General features: G+C 40.2%; 1 protein-coding gene across 3 annotated transcripts in view; it reads left to right on the forward strand.

The window, feature by feature from the left end:
- The window catches only part of TMEM131L (transmembrane 131 like), a 169,779-nt gene that overhangs the window by 114,195 nt on the left and 35,050 nt on the right, over positions 1-20,534 (forward strand). For all 3 annotated transcript variants that reach the window (XM_049632312.1, XM_049632310.1, XM_049632311.1), the window contains exons 14-25: positions 262-432; positions 1,759-1,828; positions 2,894-3,011; positions 4,350-4,491; positions 6,808-6,917; positions 7,931-8,003; positions 10,730-10,857; positions 12,905-13,047; positions 15,295-15,481; positions 15,692-15,877; positions 16,665-16,814; positions 17,210-17,835. In XM_049632312.1, the coding sequence (XP_049488269.1) occupies positions 262-432; positions 1,759-1,828; positions 2,894-3,011; positions 4,350-4,491; positions 6,808-6,917; positions 7,931-8,003; positions 10,730-10,857; positions 12,905-13,047; positions 15,295-15,481; positions 15,692-15,877; positions 16,665-16,814; positions 17,210-17,835 (2,104 nt within the window). The remainder of the gene's footprint in view (positions 1-261; positions 433-1,758; positions 1,829-2,893; positions 3,012-4,349; positions 4,492-6,807; positions 6,918-7,930; positions 8,004-10,729; positions 10,858-12,904; positions 13,048-15,294; positions 15,482-15,691; positions 15,878-16,664; positions 16,815-17,209; positions 17,836-20,534) is intronic.

Here is a 20,534-nt window from a genome sequence, read left to right on the forward strand (position 1 = left end):
AAAAATAAGCCTGCTTAATGACAAAATAGACTTTTTCAAAATACTGCCCGTGAAAAGTTCAAGATTACTTTTGTGAAATTAAAACAGCATGTGAAACATAAACCTATCATTTATATGAAAATATTTCAATCTTTGAGCTGGAAATAGTTGAGTAAATTCTATTTTTGAAAGTACAAAAGAACTTTAGTATCATACTTTATAATGGTTTTAATCATAATTGGTATTAGAAAAAGTAATTTCTCTTGCTTTTTTTCTTTTTAGATTCTGAATTTCACTGGCCCTTTATTTCTACCTCCAGGCTGTTGGAATATATTTACTTTGAAACTTGCTGTTAAAGACATTGCCATAAATCTATTCACCAATGTATTTTTGACTACAAACACAGGTGCCGTTTTTGCAATACCTCTACAGATTTACTCAGCACCAACCAAGGTATTGTTTACAACACTATGTGTTATAATTTTCATAATAATTACTGTTATTAACTTATGGTGCTTGGGTTTTATTGGCAGAGTTAAGCTCGTGTTCTTTAAGACTATCTCGAGAAATACAACAGATATTACCAGGCCAAGCTTAGATGGTCATTTGTTTAGATATGGAACTCTTTATTTGGAAAGAGTTTCCATTTTTCATAAAGTAACTTGAGGTTCTTGAACAAAATAAGGTATTACAAGTAGATTCATCTCATTTTCATTTATTTCCAAAATTTGTAGAGCAAGGAATATGTGCTTGCTCTAGAAAGCACAGTTGAGCTTTTAGTGCATCCTTGCAATGAATTCAAATAAACTAGACGGTTAAATGCTGTAGTTTAGACCTCTGGTAAGTGAGGCTTGGTTGCTTGTAGTTCTTGCATTTCTCCCGGGGGCCAAATCTAAAGCCTGAAAGGATTCACAATTAAAATGCTTTCTAAAATCTGGGTAAACCGTATTCAATTTAGATCTTATCTTAAACATGTCTCATTTTTTTCTTAATGTTTATTTATTTCCATTTGGTTACTGTTATTGCTTCTTTTTGATCCAAGCTATTCTGTATAACGCTGGGTTCTGATTTTTCACTATGAGACATTCATGCAACCATCTTTATGATTTTTCTCACTTATTAGCCTTGGTGTTTCATTAGATAGAAATGCCTCATGCTTAGCTATAGGCTTAAAGGTAGTACTTCTAAAATCAAACTACACAAAGTGTAAGGTTAATTCCATTCATCCTTATTTTGAGGAGGGGAGATTTCTTAGAAATTTCCTTTTTCTGATCAAGAGATGCGTATTAAGAAGAGCGCCCTGTGGGAGGGAGTAGGCAGGTTTCATGTATATGTGGAAGTAGCGAGTCTGTGCTTTCCCAACCTGTAGGAAGTGGAACGTCAATTTAAATGTCCTGAGTGGCTTAGGAGTTTCTACAGATTGGTATGCTGTTTTTCAGAGGATTACAGTGTTTTGGTTCTTTTTTAAACCTATCAGGAACGTCCTGAGATTAACCTCTAATTCAGGAGGCAGCTTTGTGTCTTTGGAGCCCATGGATCATCACTGTGGGCATCGATGATTGTGCAGAATCTACTGCTGTGAGCCTTCCTGTGAGAGACTGTTCAGGGCTCTCATTCAGGGGGAAAGGAAGCCAAGAATTCGCTTTCTCATTGTTTGGCTTCTGGTTAAAGAGAAATTCACTGAGGTGGAGGCCAATGTCTGCTTTGCATTTGAGTGCATTAGGATTTTTATGCTTAGTATTGTGTTTTAAGTTATTCATATATTACTTTTCAATCTAGGAAGGGAGTCTGGGTTTTGAAGTGATAGCACATTGTGGCATGCATTATTTCATGGGAAAATCAAAGACAGGTAAGTATTCTGCCCTTAGGCTTTCTGTAGAACTCTAGAGTGGGGTTGGGTGGGAAATAGGAAAAATAGAGTTTGTAGCTGCAATAATTAGTCCTGTAAACATAATTGTATCATATTTTATTTTTAAAGAGCATGATCATTCACAGAATGACTTGAACGTCTTAAAAATCCTCCAAAAACATCTGAGGTTACTTGTATAAATAATGTCCCCTTAAGTAGCTTGAACTTTTGTAAGGGATTTTTTTTCAAACACATTATTTGATGGTCACAGCAACTTTGTGTCCAGGAAAAGTTGGAACATTCTGGTTCTTTTATAAAAGGGCTGACTACAAGTTAGTAAAAATAACCTGGAATTGTGTTTGAAGACTTGGATTATAGGAGCATAAACATCTTCCAGGGGGTGCTTGCTGTTATGTGAGATTGAATGCTATGGTGTTGATATAGAAGCTCTTTCTAGCCCTTGCCCTACATTTTTGATTCATTAAAATATTTAATGTAAGGAGACTGTTGCAGTATGGAGACTTCTTTGAGGAGACACCCATGTTTTCATCCTGGTACACTCTTTAGCACAGACAGGACCAAACAGATAAGTAGAGAGGGCTCAGTGAACAGGAGGCCGTTTTGTAAATATGCACATGCACCTTCCCCAGGCCTGGTCTGTGCCCTTCTTTGGGAGGACCGTTCGTCCATCAGCACTGATCACCGAAAGGCTTAGGTGATGACCAGTGCTTACAGGGAAGCAGTTTAGCCTGTTAGACGGAAAGCTGTTAAAAATGTTCCGAGTATAATTTTTACTTGTTTCAGGCTGTATTCATGAGCCATGTGTCTTTTATGTTCTTACCTTTACATGATTCGATTTAGTTTTGTTTTCTACATGTTTGTTTGATTTGATGTACCATTTGCCATTGAGTTAGAGAGATCCTAGGAAAGTCAGAGGGAGGGAGGGGGTGTGTTTATGCATTTGACAGTCCTCTCAGTTTGAGAAGTTTGGCAGCCTGTGGCATTCTTTACTAATTGAGTTGCATTTTCTATAAATCTAAATATTAAATCTGATCTAACTTTTAGAAAATCCTAATTGGGAAGGGAGTCTTTCCCTGGATCGGTCTACCTGGGATGTGGATTTGGAACTTGCCAATAAATTGTATGAAAGATGGAAGAAGTTTAAAAACGGTGACGGCTGCAAGTATGTCTTCACCTTTCCTTGTCTCTTTTATGTGGCACTGGGGAGACACTTCAAGCGAAGTTGTAGGATGTCCAACCTTAGAAAAGTTGAAAGTGGAGTGCAGTGCATACTCAAACGTTCCTCACCTGTTTTCAACCAGTTGTTCACATTTTGCCACTTACGCTTTATTTCTCTCTCGACCTCTATACCTTTGTACACACGAATTATCTTTGTGCTGAGTCATTGGAAGGTAAGCTGAAGATACCATACCTCAACCCTGAGTACTTTATTAGGAAAGAATTTATTTCCCATGGAGAATATCCTCCTACATAGGACTATGCTATGATTCCACACCCAACAAATTTAACAGTGATACAGTTATACAGTATACAGTCTGTATTGAAATTTCTCTGTTTGACTCACTGGTATCCATTATGGCTATCTTTTTCTTTTTCCTTTTTTTAAATCCAGATTCCATTCAAGGATCATGTATTGCAATTGGTTGTCATGTTTTCTTACTTTTCTTTAGACTTGTATCCCCACCTTTCTTCATCTATCATAATGCTGACATTTTCGAGGGGCCTACCCAGTTGTCTTACAGAACCTTTGGCACTGTGGAGTTTTTGGATTGTTTCCTCAGGTTTACATTCATGTCAAACATTTTTGGGAAGAGTGCTAATTACTTGGTTGGTATTGTGTCCTTATCATTGCATCACCTCAGAAGGAACATAAATGGCATTTTGTGCCATTGTCGGTGTTGCTAAGTTGAATCGTTTGACTGTCCTCATTGTGCGTCTGACAGCTCTCTTTCCACTGTAGATGAATTTTTCCTTTACTAAGTAATTATTAAAAATTAATAAGTAACATGTGCTATGATAATTTGAGCTCATATAAATTTCCTGTTCCCAAAGAACATTTCACCCCATCCATTGATAATCCTTGCCTGGATCAGTTGCTAGATTGATGGCTGCAAAATAGTGATGTTTCTGATTATTTTGTTCATTCTACATTCTTTTTGAGCATCACTGTGGATTCTTTGTTCATTACCATGATGTACCATCAGTATTATTTTTTGATGTTAAATTGTCCCAGATTTGGCTGATGGGAGCCCCTTCAGGCTAGATCGTGGGTCCCTTAGATGTTCACCTCATTCTTTGAGCAACTTCCTTGCTTTCTAGTAAAACAGGATGCTCCGGGATCATGTGTACTTTCTCTTCCCCAGACCCAGAATACCCAGAATAAGCCTTTTCTTTTTTCCGAGAGCCCTTGTTCCTTTTAGTAAGAGTGATAATTAGTGATTTCCTTTTTTTATGTGAAAATTATTTTTCAAAATAATTTCTTTCTTTATGAATTACACAGGAGGACTGCTTTAGGCATGACTCGATTTGGTCGCTTGAAGAAATCCAAGGAGTCAGAATCCTTTGTTTCGTATCTTCCCCGTTTAATCACAGAGCCCGGCCTTGTGTTAAACTTCAGCGCAACTGCCCTGAGGAGTAGCGTGGTGAGGATTGTGTATCTCCTTGTCAGTGACCCCCTGGCTCTTGGGGTGTTAAGTTATCAGAGTCTTTCCACCTTGAGAATACTGTGTCAGAACCAAAGTTCATTTAAATTCATTTTAAGTGACATACATATGCCGTTCAGTGCACTTAGCAGGGAGGTGTCAAGAAACAAAGGAGTAAACTTGAAACAGACTGAAAGTGCATGAAACAAACACATTTTCTGAAGTTTGTTTTCAGTTCAAAATCCGTCAAGAAAGTATTCAACTACGAATATCAGAGAAAATCTTTTTTATAAGATTTTACCGTTTTTAAAATTTTTATTTTTAAATTTATTTTATTTTTTAGAGAGAGAGTGAGAGTTGGGGAGACGGGCAGTAGAAGAGACAGAAAATGAGACACACAGAGAGAGAGAGAGAGAGAGACACTCTTAAGCAGGTCCACATTCAGCACAGAGCCCAACACAGGGCTGAGTCTCACGACCCTGAGATCATGACTTGAGCTGAAAGCAAGAGTTGGACACTCAACCAGTGAGCCACCCAGGCACCCCAATTTTTTTAAAAGTAATCTCTACGCCCAACGTGGGGCTCAAACTTACAACCCTGAGGGGCGCCTGGGTGGCTCAGTTGGTTAAGCAGCCGATTTTGGCTCAGGTCATGATCTCCTCGTTCATGAGTTCGAGCCCCGCATCGGGCTCTGTGCCTTCAGCTCAGAGGCTGGAGCCTGCTTCGGATTCTGTGTCCCCCTCTCTCTGTCCTTCCCCTGCTCATGCTCTGTCTCTCTTTCTCTCCCCAAAATAAAGAAATGTTAAAAAAAAATTAAAAAAAAAAAAAAAAACAACTTACAACTCCAAGATCAAGAGTCACAGTGCTTTACTGACTGAACCAACCAGGAGCCCCATCACAGAGAGAATCCTGATTAATACAGGCTTACATAGGAGTTAGCTTGTTTTATAGTGAGAAGCTCAAAAGAGAGAAGTCCAAAGCTGATGAAGCAGCAGTGTGATGCCATCAAGGGCCTGGACTCTGTCCATTACCCTCTGTCCTTAGTGTGCTGACTTCTTCTCTCGTGTGTGCTTCCCTCCATGAGCTGGGGAGGCAGGGAGCAAAGCAGAGGCACAGAAGCCACACCAGCAGACTTCCATGTGTGTGTCATCTCATTGCCAAAGAGCTGCATCACATGTGGTCTGGGTGATGATTTACACTTCATGAGGTGCTCACTGGGTTTCTTAGGGGTGGCATCCGAAGACTGTTTTTAAAACATTTTTGTTTTGTGGGGGCGCCTGGGTGGCTGTGTCGCTTGAGTGTGTGACTTCGGCTCAGGTCATGATCTCACAGTTCGTGGGTTTGAGCCCCACGTTGGGCTTTGTGCCGACAGTCTGGAGCCTGCCTGGGATTCTTTCTCACTCCCTCTCTGCCCCTCCCCTGCTCGCTCACACACACACACACACACACACTCTCTCTCTCTCTCTCTCTCTCAAAAATAAACATTAAATTTTTTTTTAACTTTGAAATAATTTCAACTTAAATGGTTTAAAAATAGTACCAAGAACTCCTAGTCACCTTTCACAAAGGTGTTTTTGTGTTTGCCACATTTGCTTTATCATTCCTTTTCTCTGTCTTTGCACACACACACACCACACCCTTTTTTTTTTAATGTTTATTTATTTTTGAGAGAAAAAGAGCATGAACAGGGGAGGGGCAGAGAGACAGGGAGGCACAGAATCTGAAGCAGGCTCCAGGCTCTGAGCTGTCAGCACAGAGCCCGATGCGAGTCTCGAGCTTATGGACTGTGAGATCATGACCTGAGCCGAAGTCGGATGCTTAACCAACTGAGCCACCCACGTGCTCCACACCACACACATTTACGAGCTGTTTGAGAGTGTCAGATGCTATGTCCCCCCTTATTTCTACTTCATTGTGGATTTCCTAAGAACAGGAGCATCTTCTCACATACCAAACTGTAATTATTAAAATTGGATGTGATATTAATCATAATAATGTTATCGAGTCTGCAGTCTATATTCATAATTTTCCAGTTATTCCCCTCACATACTTTATGGTAGGTTTTTTTTTTCCCAGCTCAGGATCTTGCATTGTATGATCTTTATCATCACCTGTAATCTTTCTCAGCCTTCTCTTGCCTCTCATAGCAGAGATGTTGTTGAAGTAAGCAGGCCATTTATTTTCTAGACTGTCCCTCGATTTGATTTGCATGATGGTTCCCATGATTCGATTCAGGTTATGAATTCTTGGCGGGATTATCTCAGGAGCAACGCCATGTCTTCCTCGGGGTTTTGATTTTCCTTTCCCCATATCTAGGTGAAGTACTTTGTGGTGAAGAACCCTTCCTCTTGGCCGGTCTCCTTGCAGCTCCTGCCTCTCTCTTTGTATCCTACACCCGAGGCTGTGGTACGCCTGCTGCACAAATGGTAAAGCACCCAGTTGGTGAAGACTTTCTGATGGTGTTTGGGAAATGCTGTTAAGACTCAGAATTATTCAGAGTCCTTCACATCTTTCACCCAGAGCCTGTATGTGGGTGTACACAGTATTGGCCCCAGTACCTGCACACCCAGCTCCTTGGGACATACAACCTGATGGAAATTGCCGCTTCTCTTGTTGCATGGTATCTTTGGTGTTCCTGTGACAAGGCTAGCTCCCAGCAGGATATTACTTTCTCTGGTCAGGGAATCTTTACAGCTGTGATTTTTTCCCACGTGTATTCCTCATATTGAGAATCTAAATCACAGCGATCTCTGGGCAACACAAGAAAGGAGTTTAGTGTTTTAGTACATTTTAATCTCGTGTTAAAAAAGAAAAGATGATAGATTTTTTAGTCCCTGTCTGTTATATCTTATTTTCACAAAGCAGTCACAGTTTCAGTTAGAATGTTTCCCTCTTTGGCTTAGTAGGATCTACTCTTATCCCTGGGTTTCTCAGCTTCAGCACTATTGACATTTTGGACCAGGTGATTTTCTGTTTGGGGGAGGAGGGGCTGTTGTGTGTTTCAGAGGGTGGTTAGCAGCGTCCCTGGCTTCTACCCACTCGGTGCCAGTAGGACCTCCCCAGCTATGGTAAGCAGAAATGTCTCTGGGCATTGCTATGTGTCTACCGGGAGATAAAATTGTCCTTTCTCGAGAGTCACTTCCTGTCAGGTTCCTTATGTATTGTTTGGAGAGGGAAAAAAATTGCTTTGTATTTAGAGCTGTTGTCACCATATGCTTCTTTACATTCTGTGCTGCCAAAGTCATTCATTCAATGGTATTTATTGAGCACTTCCAGTATGCCCAGGACAATGCAGGGGGCTGGGATGCAGTGGTGACAGGATGGGATGAACTGTATATGTAAACACATGTGCTCACATAATCTGTATATGTGCACACATGCACTGTTTTCTTTAGTGGCAACCTGAATGTTATTTCAAACATTTTTTTTTCCTTTATAGGTTTGGCACTGATATGCAGATGATTAATTTCACAACTGGTGAATTCCAGCTCACCAAAGCTTGCCCTTACCAGGTAGGATGTCCTCTTTAAATAGAAAAAGAATGCTGACAAACCATACACATAGCATATGGCTGCACCAAGTCATGTTTCAAGTGTTTTTACATAATATATGTGGCTCTCTTATATTCTAGGCATGAAGTATACATAGCAGATTTTCCCAATTAACGAATGCAGCAAGAGCCCATGGTTCATGTTAGCCTGTAAATCATTTTAATTTGATAGTTTAGATTCATGTGAGTGAAGAAATAACAATTGGATCAGGGCTATGTAGAAAACCATAAAACCTGAGACCCCAGAATTTACAATTCTCTTTTAGATTTCCCATCAATTGTTTTTTAAGGTGACATAAGGTAAATATACACCTAAGAACATCTTCTCCTACTAAACAGGCTTCATGTTTTTAGCAAGTCACCCAGTTTCTGTGATGTTCACCTCATCTGTTAAAAAAAAAAAGGTCTTTCTGAAATTCTTAAGCCTCTGGGCGCTCATGAGGTCTTGCACAAATACTCAGGAGGAGGAGTAAACATGTCGTGTGGAAAGGATGTTGTTCTGGGACTTGGCAGCCTTGTTTCTTAGTTTCCACTCAGTAGTTCTGTGGCTCTTTGTACAGAGCTGAGAGTTCTCCTTACAAGTATCCTATGTGTGAGATCAAGTCAGACGCGGAGCATTTGTTAAAAAAATACAGCCACACACGTCACCACACATGGGCATACAACTATATTTCTAACACACACGCACACACTGAAATGCCTTGGTATTTTCTTCTCTCTCCACACTTATCCCTCCAAAGATGGACTATTGGCTCTAGATTAACTTGAATAGCAGAACGAGGGAGATCAGATAACCTCCAACTAAGAGTTAAAACTCATCAAAGCAAGTTTTTAGATGGATTTTTAACAGAGACTTACAATAGGAAACATATTACAGCAAATGTCCCTTTCTGTTTGTAAGTGGTTTAGGCAGCAGGATGGTCTTGTTTTTGTTAGCATGCCTGCCCTGCTCATTGCCTCTGGTTCTCCTTTCCACTGAGCAGGCTCCCAGGGCTGTTAGAGATAAGTTAGTCCAGGATACCAAAAGATCTTTGGCCCCACTGGTGTTGAATCGTATATAATTTGGAATTCCAAAAATAGTGCCAATTTTCTTTTACATCTAAATGTTCTATTCAGATTTGAACAAATGCTGCAGCCTGTTTGGAAGAAGTTTTTCATGTGTGACCAAAGGTTTCCCCCAAGAATATTACACCTTTTGTGATAAGAGACACCATTACTGTTATGAATTTGTTACACTGACAATAATAGTATCGATGCCTTTGAGACACTTAAAGTTTAATTCAAAATTCTTCTTAGAACTCTTTGTTATGTAAAGAATGGCACCCGTATTTATGATGGTTTGCTGTTAGAAATGTAGTTCCTTCGGTTAAGATCAGGGGGAATTAGATGGTCAGGGTTCTGAGTCCAGGCTGTTAACATGGGCTAGCTTTGTGCCCTCAGGAAGATTACTTATCCTCTCTACAGCCTTCTCTCACTCACTCGTAGTAATGTTTGAAGATTCAGTAACATTTATGGAATGCTCAGCATTTTATAGACTTCTTATATTCCAGTGCCTGGCATATAAGAACGATTTAATAAATGATGCAGTTGTTATTACAGATTTTTTAATGTTTGCTTATTTATTTTGAGAGAGAGAGAGAGAGAGAGAGAGAGAGAGAGTCCCAAGCAGACTCTGTGCTGTCAGCATGGAGCCCTTTGTGGGGCTCGATCCTATGAACTGTGAGATCATGACCTGAGCCAAGATCAAGAGTCGGGTGCTTAACCGACTGAGCCACCCAGGCGCGCCATGTTATTATTACACTCTTAATACTAAAAATCAGTTTTATTCAGTATTCATATTAGATATATGTAAAGCAAGGTTTCTCCCTTCACGAAGCTTATAGTTCTAATGAAAATGAATCAAACACTGTCGCTATTTCTTCTGATAGCGTGGGGAGGTACTAGCAACAATTGCAGGATAAAACAAATATAAAAATCAAGACTGCAGAAAAGAGAAATATTACCATGCAGATTATATGATTATAGCGCTAAGAAATTAATAATTTTTTTTAGTGAGAAGGAGCTGGAAAAAAACAGTGGAAAGAGGAAAATGATGGAGAACTCAGCCTTGAATACTAGATTTAGAAAACAAGATTTTAGTCTTGAATACTAGATTTAGAACACAAGATTAATCAGAGAAAGTTAGAGACCCTGGAAAAAATAAAGGAGCTTGTGAATAAACACAGCTCTTTCTCCTGAGTGAAGAGATGCAATATAATACAGATGGTCTCTGTATGAACCTAAGGTCAGTATTAAAGATAGGGTTGTCGAGCAGCAGTTGGGTGTTGGGTCAGATCCCCGCAGCATTCAAACAGAGGCTATTTGGTGTGCTAAGTGACGGTTTGCAGTCAGAGCATCTTGGCAGAGATGTCTCTTGTAGCCACAGCTTCCATCCGGGCCGGGAAGCAAATCCCCCTCTCCAGCATCCCTGGCAGGCTGTCTTGCAGCCTCTGCCTGCTCTTCTCAGCTGTGGTTCGGGAACTGTTTATCAGTGTGAACTCTCAGAGTGAGCAAGTTCAGCGCGTCGATTAGGGTAGTCCATTCTGGACATTAAAAGAAGAGCAATCATGTTTATACCCTAAAATGCACGTAATGAAGACGGAAGCTTGCTTCACAGGAATCATTTCACTGCATTTATTAAATCTGCAGGGCATGCCTTCTGAGGAATCTGAGTTTGGCATCCTCCACTTACATTTGCAGCCTCTGGAGATGAAAAGGGTCGGTGTAGTTTTCACGCCAGCTGACTACGGAAAAGTTACCTCACTCATACTAATCCGGTGGGTGTGTCCCTGTCACGGAGCCTATTTCTTTCTCTCTGACTCGTCTGTCCAAGTCTCTTTCTCTCAAGAATACATAATCTCTTTATTTTTTATTTATAAGTATTTGTTTATTTCTGAGAGGGAAATATAAAATCTGAAGCAGGCTCCATCACCACAGAGCCTGACGTGAGGCTCGAACTCACGAACTGTGAGATCATGACCTGAGCTGAAGTCGGGCGCTTAATTGACTGAGCCACCCAGGTGCCCCAAGAATATGTAATCTCTTTAGCTAAGAGCTGACATTCACCTCATGGTCAGGCCTTCAGGGATGGGGCTGTGTTGCACGGGAGGGAGAGGAGAGGCTATGTGAGGCTTCACACTTACTCTGTGCCTCAGTTTCCCACCTTGTAAAGTAGGGGCTGTGTGCCCTTCTCTCTAAGAGACGCAGTATATTTTGCTCAGCATCTCATCTGTTGGTGTCGTTGAGGGCAGGACACTTGTACAAATGCAGACACACACACACGTATGTGCTAGGAACACATGTTCCCAGCTCAGAAAAATAATTGAAACACTGCTGTGTATGTTTTCACTCGCAGTGTTGGGATTTATATCACTCTCATACCTGTCTTGCTTCTGGAACTCTCTGTAGCCCCAAAGGACAATGGACTAAGGACTGTTGAGCCCATTGCCTTTTTTCCCCTCCTTTTAAATGACAGATGTTGCTAAATTGAAGCAGCTAAATGTTTCTCACTATTAAATTTTTTTCATCTTTAGTTAGTCTTTATTGAGAGTTTTCTTTCAAAAATTTACAGTAAATACAGATCTATGTTGAAGCTCTCTGCATTGGTGAGAAGTCTAACACTAATTTTCAATAAATGGCCTTTTAGTTACTTTGTAGAGTTTTTTCTAGTATCAGATCAGCTAGCAAAGACTTTCTTATTCTGGACTTCCTTTAATATATTACACGAGTTTGTTCTTCTGCAAGTGAACGCTCTGAAAAAGAAAATGTACTTGTTTGTTCTATTAAGCATTTTAACTAAGACTCCTGCTGCCCTGTTGACAGCGTCTTTCATTTAAAACTCCTTCTCCGTTGAAGAACTAAGGTCCTGGGAAGTGCAGAGATAGCATTCACCTCATCCCAGGTTCAACTATCCCACCTCGAAAAGAAAGTCTAAATTCTTTGTAGTAGTTAATTTACTTTTGATATTTCTATATTGATACATAGTATTTTTCTGTAAATAATATCAGTCATCCAACCTAACTTAAAGGCTTTTAAATGGTTAAAGATTCTTAATCCTTCAGATAAAGGTGTAAAGCTCTTGTTGTATTTTGCCTAATTAGGAATGTTTTCTCAGCTTCTATAGTATTTACATTAATGATGACTGGCTTTCACTCCAGTCTACACCTTTTAAACATCTACTGCATTTAACTTTTTTTGTCCTGGGAGTCATGACTTCGAAGCTAGTCTGAATTTTTGCTTGACTACTAAGGATTTGAGTAGATCTGTTATTTGGTGGGGTGACATTATAAATCTTTGGTTCAAAAGAAACAGTAGGATTTTATTTCTAGAATTATCCCTAAGGCAGAATCTCTAATAGTCACAATTACTATGAAACTCCTTAATTCACCCTGCAAGTAGTTTGTATCAATTAGGCTAAATTTGTTAATATTTCTCTGAGACCCCAACTTTATCTTTCTAGTTTTTGTTTTTGTTTTTGTTTTTGTTTTTTTTTTGCTCTTGCAGGTCTCATCACCACCCAGGTGGCTGATTATTAGAAAAACATGGCTTCACATTCTCGGGCTGAGGCAGGAGGGTGATCAGGAACATTCTGGGCATTCACTCGTTCTTGCTGTAGTCAGCTTGCCTGGGCTCTTCTGAGCCCATTGGCAGCTTCCGTTGCCCGTCAATAGCCTCTAAATTCCAGGAGATGCCACACTATTTAATTGATTTTCTCTTTGAAAACCTTACAGCTGTTCTTGCTAACTAGGAATGTTTAAGTCCAAGTGCACTGTATCTTGTGACTGTGTTGTAATGCGTTTGTATTTGTATGTGCTGCCCCAATAGGAATAACTTGACTGTTATCGACATGATTGGCGTGGAAGGGTTTGGAGCGAGAGAGTTACTGAAAGTGGGCGGAAGGCTTCCTGGTTCGGGAGGTTCTCTCAGGTTCAAGGTGCCTGAGTCCACGCTGATGGATTGCCGGCGACGTGAGTTCGTGCATGTGGCACTCAGATGGGGCAGCCTTGGTGCTAAAGCCAAGAGCAAAAGGATTCTATAGGAAGATTCTTTATAAATTTATAGTAAATTCATTGCATTGATGCAAATAATTGAATCAGGCAAACGTTTAGTATATATAGGCCTTTACTTTATAAAAATAGCCTTAGATATTTAACCCATCTTACTTAATACATATATAAAAAGTGTAATTGCTGAATTATCAGTATAGTGTCAAATACTTAAGATAAATAGTAAGAGGCTACATCATCATAAAAAGATCACACCATGGGGCGCCTGGGTGGCTCAGTCGGTTGAGCGTCCGACTTCGACTCAGGTCATGATCTCGCAGTTCGTGGGTTTGAGCCCCGCGTCAGGCTCTGTGCTGACGGCTCGGAGCCTGGAGCCTGCTTCGGATTCTGTGTCTCCCTCTCTCTCTGCCCCTTCCCCGCTCATGCTCTGTCTCTCTCTGTCTCTCAAAAATGAATAAACGTTAAAAAAAAAAAAGATCACCCCAAAATGCTGAAAGGAGACAAGACTAAAGATTTCTAAGCAGTAGAACTCTGTGCAGTAATGGAAATGCTCAGTGTCTGTGTCATCCGGTACAGCAGACACTAGCCTCATGTGGTTACTGAGCACTTAAAAATATAGGTAGTGTGACTGAGAAAATAAGTTTTTAAACTTTTTTTAATGTTTATTCTTGAGAGACAGAGCATGAGTGGGGGAGGGGCAGAGAGAGAGGGAGACACAGAATCCGAAGCCAGTCTCCAGGCTCAGCTGTCAGCACAGAGCCCAATGCAGGGCTCGAACTCACAGACCGCAAATCATGACCTGAGCCAAAGTCGGACGCTTAGCCGACTAAGCCACCCACGCACCCTGAAAATCACTTTTTAAATTTACTTAATTTTAATTTAATTTAAAGTAGCCACGTATGTCTAGTGGCTACTGTATTAGACATAGAAGATTTAGAAATTTACATAAATGTTCCATTAGATATTTCCAAACTGTGCATGTATTTAAGTTAAATACTTCTAAATTATTTATATTAGGTTCAAGAACTTTCTCAGGAACTAAAACAAAAATCAAACAATAGATGTAAAATGTTTTTTGTAAATTCTGTCTTGTTTCCTATATAATTTTGAATCTATGGAACACACTGAAAGCATTTTAGTAACACTGTGCTTCCTGTGGAGAAATCTGATTAGTGAAAACTATTGGATAATTTTGTAGCACTGTTTAATGTCTCATTAGAATTTTTTTAATAAAACTATGCTAAATGAGCATTGAGTTTGAAACGATTTATTAACCATTTGCATTCAGCATTCATCACAATTCATTTTTTCTTTCATTCATTCAGTAATTTAGAGTTGACCTTGAAAGATAGAATTAAGGAGTATTATAAAAACTATAGAACCAGATAAGATATTAGTCCCTTTATGGAAAAGATTGTGGGTTGTAAATTTATGGGAGTAATTTAAAATTGTGGTAATTCTTTCTTTTTTAAACTCCCTATATAAAACGTGCTCTCATTTTTTTTGCAGGGACTTGGTGACTTACTTCCTCTGAATGTAGTGGGTGTTTGAGTCATGTTTCTAGAAGCACACACACTTGCTCTTAACTGGTCCCTGTTCAATGTGAAGATACTGGGAGCAAAGTGTGCATAGTGCCTAGGGATATCCAAACTATTTGGCTTCTGAAAAGAATAAACTTCTAACCTTAACCTTTTTAAAAAAAACAACATTTAAGTTTATTTTGAGAGAGAGAGAGTGCATGAGCATGTGCAGGGGAGGGGCAGAGAGAGAGAGAGAGGGAGAGAGAGAATCCCAAGTGGGCTCCACACTGTCAGTACAGAGCCTGACGTGGGGCTTAATCTCATGAACCTGTGAGATCATGACCTGAGCCAAAATCAGAAGTTGGACACTTAACTGACTGAGCCACCCAGGCATCCCTAACCTTAACCTTTACTAAGTAAAAGAACAAAGAAGAGATTTTGATTACTGTTGGTACCTAGGAAGGTCATTTAACTTAAAAATCTTGATTAGTTAAATGTTTTTATTGTATCCTGGGAGTATAAGAAAATCTGTAACTGTTCTAGAAATTAGATAGAAGTCATACTTTGAGCTTATATTGAATTTTTTTCACATTTTAATAATACACGTCATGGTTTTTTGATTTAATAAATTATGCTAAGTAAATTTTGCAGTTCGTATACACTAAATATTACTTTCTGTCCTCACTAGAACTGAAAGACAGCAAGCAAATTTTATCTATTACAAAGAACTTTAAAGTTGAGAATATTGGACCACTTCCTATAACTGTGACATCTCTGAAAATTAATGGGTATAATTGCCAAGGTTATGGATTCGAAGTGCTAGATTGTCATCAATTTTCCCTGGCCCCAAACACGTCCCGAGATATCAGCATTGTGTAAGCATTGAGTTTTAACCTCATTTAAGTTTTGTGGCGCATTTAATAATGTGGGGGTGGAGGGACCTTTTTCCATTGGTAAGACATGTTAAGTTGTTTTTATATAAATACTTATGGTAAGTAAGAAATTTGGCTGCTATTGTGATTACTTTGTTTTGTGCCTGGAATTAAAAGAATCAAAGTTCATAAAGATGAATCTTTTGTTACCAGGTTTACTCCCGACTTTACCTCTTCCTGGGTCATTCGTGAGCTGACTCTTGTGACTGCAGCAGACCTAGAATTTCACTTCACTCTCAATGTGACCCTCCCTCACCACCTGTTGCCTCTGTGTGCCGACGTGGTTCCAGGACCCAGCTGGGAGGAGTCGTTTTGGAGGCTCACAGTCTTCTTTGTCAGGTATGCTCCCGCCTTTGGGCGAGTTGCAAGAAACTGTCTATTGCCTGGGTGTAAGAGCTTGTGAATAGTCAAATAGCATATTCAAAGCATCTGAATTGAGTGAAATTTGTATTTCTTTGCGAACCCTGATACACATGAAGTAGACAAAGTAGTAACTGATAAACTTTAAGATAATAGTAAACGAATTGTAAGAGATTCATGGGACCTAGAAGTATCATAGACCATTGTGCTCCATATGTTTTCACTGGCTGTCACAGGGGAAGATACGACTTTGACTCCTATTGGCCAAGTGCAGTGGCAATTTGAGATTGGAAGACTAGAACGACCCTTTTAGATTTTATCATGAAAGTGCTTTTAAATTTTTTTTTAATGTGTATTTATTTTTGAGAGAGACAGAGACAAAATGCGAGTGGGTTGGGGCAGAGAGAGAGAGGGAGACACAGAATCTGAAACAGGCTCCAGGCTCTGAGCTGTCAGCACAGAGCCCGACGCAGGGCTCGAACTCACGAGCTGCGAGATCATGACCTGAGCCGAAGTCGGACGCTCAACTGACTGAGCCACCCAGGCGCCCACAAGTGCTTTTAAAAATGGAATTGGAATGTCAAACTTACAAGTATGCACATTTTTAGAAACTTGGGTTTTTTTTTTAATCTTTAAGGTAATATCAGAAAGTACCACATCTTTAGACATTTTGCATCAACCATCCACTGCTCTTCTGTAAGAGAGCTGGTCTTTTTAATGCGAGTCAGAACCATGCAGTAATGAACCCCGTTGCTTTCTTCCTCAGTTTGTCCCTGTTGGGTGTGATTTTAATAGCCTTCCAACAAGCACAGTACATTCTTATGGAATTCATGAAAACAAGACAGAGGCAAAATGCTAGCTCATCTTCGCAGCAAAACAATAGTTCGATGGATGTAATTAGCTCCCATTCTCACAAGTAAGAATTTCTGTGTGTGTGTGTGTGTGTGTGTGGGTGTGTGTGTGGGTGTGTGTGTGGGTGTGTGTGTGTGTGTTGGGGGGGAAGGGGCTCTCACCTTTGATATTACTCCGTTCTGATTTTATTTTAAGGTGATATAAATATTATTCTGAGTCCAGGTTTAGATTCATAAAATTTTCTTTAAGTCATTGAGGCTGTAACAGTCCTTTTACAATAAGATAGACTTCATATAAGGACTTAGTTTGTAAAACTCAGGGGGCTTTGGAAGAAGGAAAGATAGAATTCCCCAGTACACACAATACTGATGGCCACTTCTTTCTCACGGCTTTAGAAACAGAGGGGTAGGATTTGATTCCACGTGACTTGATGTTAAATGTTTTTCTTCCTCCATTCAGGAGCAATTGTAAGAACTTTCTTGATACCTATGGCCCCTCTGATAAAGGCAGAGGGAAGAGCTGTCTTCCAGTAAACACTCCACAAAGCAGGATCCAGAACGCGGCAAGGAGGAGCCCCGGTACCTACGGTCATTCTCAGAAGAAGCACAAGTGCTCAGTGTATTACAGCAAACACAGACCTAGCCCACCTGTTGCCAGCAGTGCCAACACTGCTGCCGAGGAGAGACAGACTCCAGCCCTGGGAAGCCCCCTGTCTGCCCCTAGAGAGGACGTGTGCACTGATGTTATGGGTGAGAACTGGATGAACCTCAAATACGCAAGTGGCATAAATGTCAACCTGCAAAAGAATTTAACCCTTCCCAAAAACTTACTGAATAAAGAAGAAAACACACTGAAAAACACAGTTATGGTCAATCATCCTTCTTCAGAATGTCATATGAAGGAGGAAATACAGACATGTATGTTTCCTAAGGAAACGGATATTAAAGCTTCAGAAAACATAGGTGAGCTCAAGGAGAGAGAGTTCTGTTCTCTGAAGACCTCTAAGAAACTACCTGAAAATCACTTGTCAAGAAGTGCACCTCAGTACCAGTCAGACTTGCCAGAGATTTCCGGGAAGAATAATGGTAATCTTTTCATCCTCCTGGATGACTTTTCTCTCCAGTTTGTCTTCGGTCTGTTTTTTTAACAGAATTTGTTCTCACCTGTGACTTTAGGTTTAATCATGGATGCTGAATTTTTAGTTCTTGCACAGAGTTAAAGCAAAGGTGTAAATGTTGAAGTACGGTTTGCAAAATGAAAAGCTTAGGAGGAGGCACCACATTTTTAGAATTTCGTGGCTAAGAAGTGTACTTTTAGTACATGTGTTTAGAGGGTTGGCAATGTCATATTTTATTGGGAGGATATGGACACCACTTTCTAATTATTTTATATCTTGGATTTTCAGACTATTTGTGAAAATCAATCTGCTCATAAAATGTTTCTGACCGAACAAAACTTACCAACTTTTTATATTTAACAGCTGCTACCGTCTCATGTTCCCTGGCCCTGATTCTTGTCTAATTGTGTCCCTTGGTTAAAAAAGACAGATGTTCTCTTATAGCAAGGCAGTTAGTGGAAGCGTAGGCAGGACTGGACTCAGAAAACTACCTATATGTAACATTGCCGTGAAGCTTTAACTGACCCCTTTGGCTTTTGGCATAAGAGCCCGTGCTTATTTTTCTTAGCCGTTCTGATCATCTTAATATGCACGTTTCTGTACCTGGTAAAAGTCAGATTTTGGACACTTTTTAATCTGGAAAAATCAGTCACCTTTGATCTTATTAAAACATCTAATGTGTTTCACTCCCTGTTACTGTAGAGGGGGTAGAGAAATATTATGGATTGGTCAGTTTCTGATGAGTTTTATGCATGTAGTTAAAAACCCGAAGTGAATTTTATGTGTTCCATAAAAGGACGTCTCTAACTTCAAAGCTGGAGTCCTCCGAGCGAGTGGAGCAAGGTCAGGCAACTGCACATGTATTCCTGGTGCGTCTTGTTCCAACCAGTTTGTACCGTTCCCCTGGTATCCATGCACATGTTTGAGGTGGAATCATGTCTGCAGGGTTGACACTGTCCCCTGTGTTCTGTCCACCCGGCGTGTGAACACGCACTCCAGATGAAGCATTCAACCAGATCATCAAATGATAGCATAGCATACCTGGTCTGAGGATGTTTTGTGGTAGGGCAGGGGGCTGCCTATTGTTCCATTTCCATGGGGCCCAGGCTGCAAAACATTTGTGAAAGAGTGAGATTAAGGGTGAATCCTACCAGGGTTTTCCTTGTTTGGTATCATTTAGGCCTGAGCACAGGATCTAACATAGGCTGACTTTACGTAAGCCTAAAACCATAGTTGTTTGAGGTGCTTCTGTGGCCCATTGCGTCCATTAGGCATCTGCATAAATGTGCCTGCAGAGTGCAGTGGCCATGGCCTTGTGGATAGATAGATGGGAAGGACCTTTTGCTGCACTGCAGTACTCTGAAGTGGGTTAAAATGTGGAGATGTGGGCCCAAAGTGCAGCGCTAGAGTGGGTCAGAGGATTCACATTTGTGCTTCAGGTCCCTCCTGTCCAATACTTGATGTTTAATGCCCATAGTGGAGCATAGATGGCCATGTAGTAATACTTCAGCAAGTGTGAGTGAACTTCGTATTGGAGGTCCAGAAACAAAGGACTTGCTTATATCATCATAGATGTCATTCCTGCCCAGAATCTTTCCCTCCTGTGCAGATTGCTAATCTGTGTTTTAAATGGAAACAAGTGTCTCGCAATAAGAAGTCTTTAAAAACTGCTCTTTGGTTAGATCAGTAGTATGTTAAGTGGTATCAGGGTGATTGTTGATCAGATCAAGTAAGGACTGATGAAAGAACTTTGGCTTTCCACCATGTTCCGACCAGCAAACTTAGAGGTGCTAATTCACAGTGCTGGATTTCTCTCCGGAATTAGTATGTCAGCAGGAGATTCCTCGCAGGGAAAGCCATTCATTGACATGTGTTTTGTTCTGTTTTCTGTTCACAGCACTATTCTAGGAAAATATCAAAGAGGTTAAAAAAAATAGGTTGCCTGCCATCCATTTACAATTTAGACATTTTAAAGGATTGACAATTTTAAAAATAAGAAAGGACTGAGAATTCTAGAGGAAGATATTTGTAGTTTGAAGATAGGATTTGCAGTTTTTTTTTAGTAATATCAAGGGCTTGGAGTGCTTTTATCAGATTTTAAAGGAAAGCATTGTAATAAGCTGGCAGATGGTGAACAGGCATATAATTGGCAGGGAGTCCATAACGTGTGAAGAATGCTCAAGGATGAGAAAACCATTTGTATATGAGAACTCTCCAAATTTTCACTTCCAACTTTGAGCGTTGGTTCTTTTTTTGCTTTGAAAAGTGTTTTACTTTGTGAAAAACGTGTTTCCATCACAAAATCATTCTAGAATCTGAAGAAAACGGCTTCTGTGTTAATAGTTGAACTTAGCCCGCCGGCTGGTTGGGAATCCCAGGTCCCTCCACCTCGTTTCCTGTGTGGCCCACTAGAATGGGGAATTTCTGTTTGCTCAGGGGAAAGTAGCTAGTGTGTTTGCCACATCCTAGCTCCTTCTCCTAAAGTACACAAATGTTCCATAGAGGCAAATTCAGTGACAAGATTACTTTTGGAGAAAGGGGAAGGGGGCAGGCGGTCTGTCTCCTAAGAGTGCCTGAAGTGATTTTATTAACCTGACAGACCTCCTTGAGGCATGTGAGGAAGTTTGCCTTCTCCTATTCTGAGGCTTTTTAATTTTTCCTGAGGGT

Source organism: Panthera uncia, chromosome B1 (genome assembly GCF_023721935.1).
Source record: "Panthera uncia isolate 11264 chromosome B1, Puncia_PCG_1.0, whole genome shotgun sequence".
In the NCBI taxonomy this organism is placed as follows: Eukaryota; Metazoa; Chordata; class Mammalia; order Carnivora; family Felidae; genus Panthera; species Panthera uncia.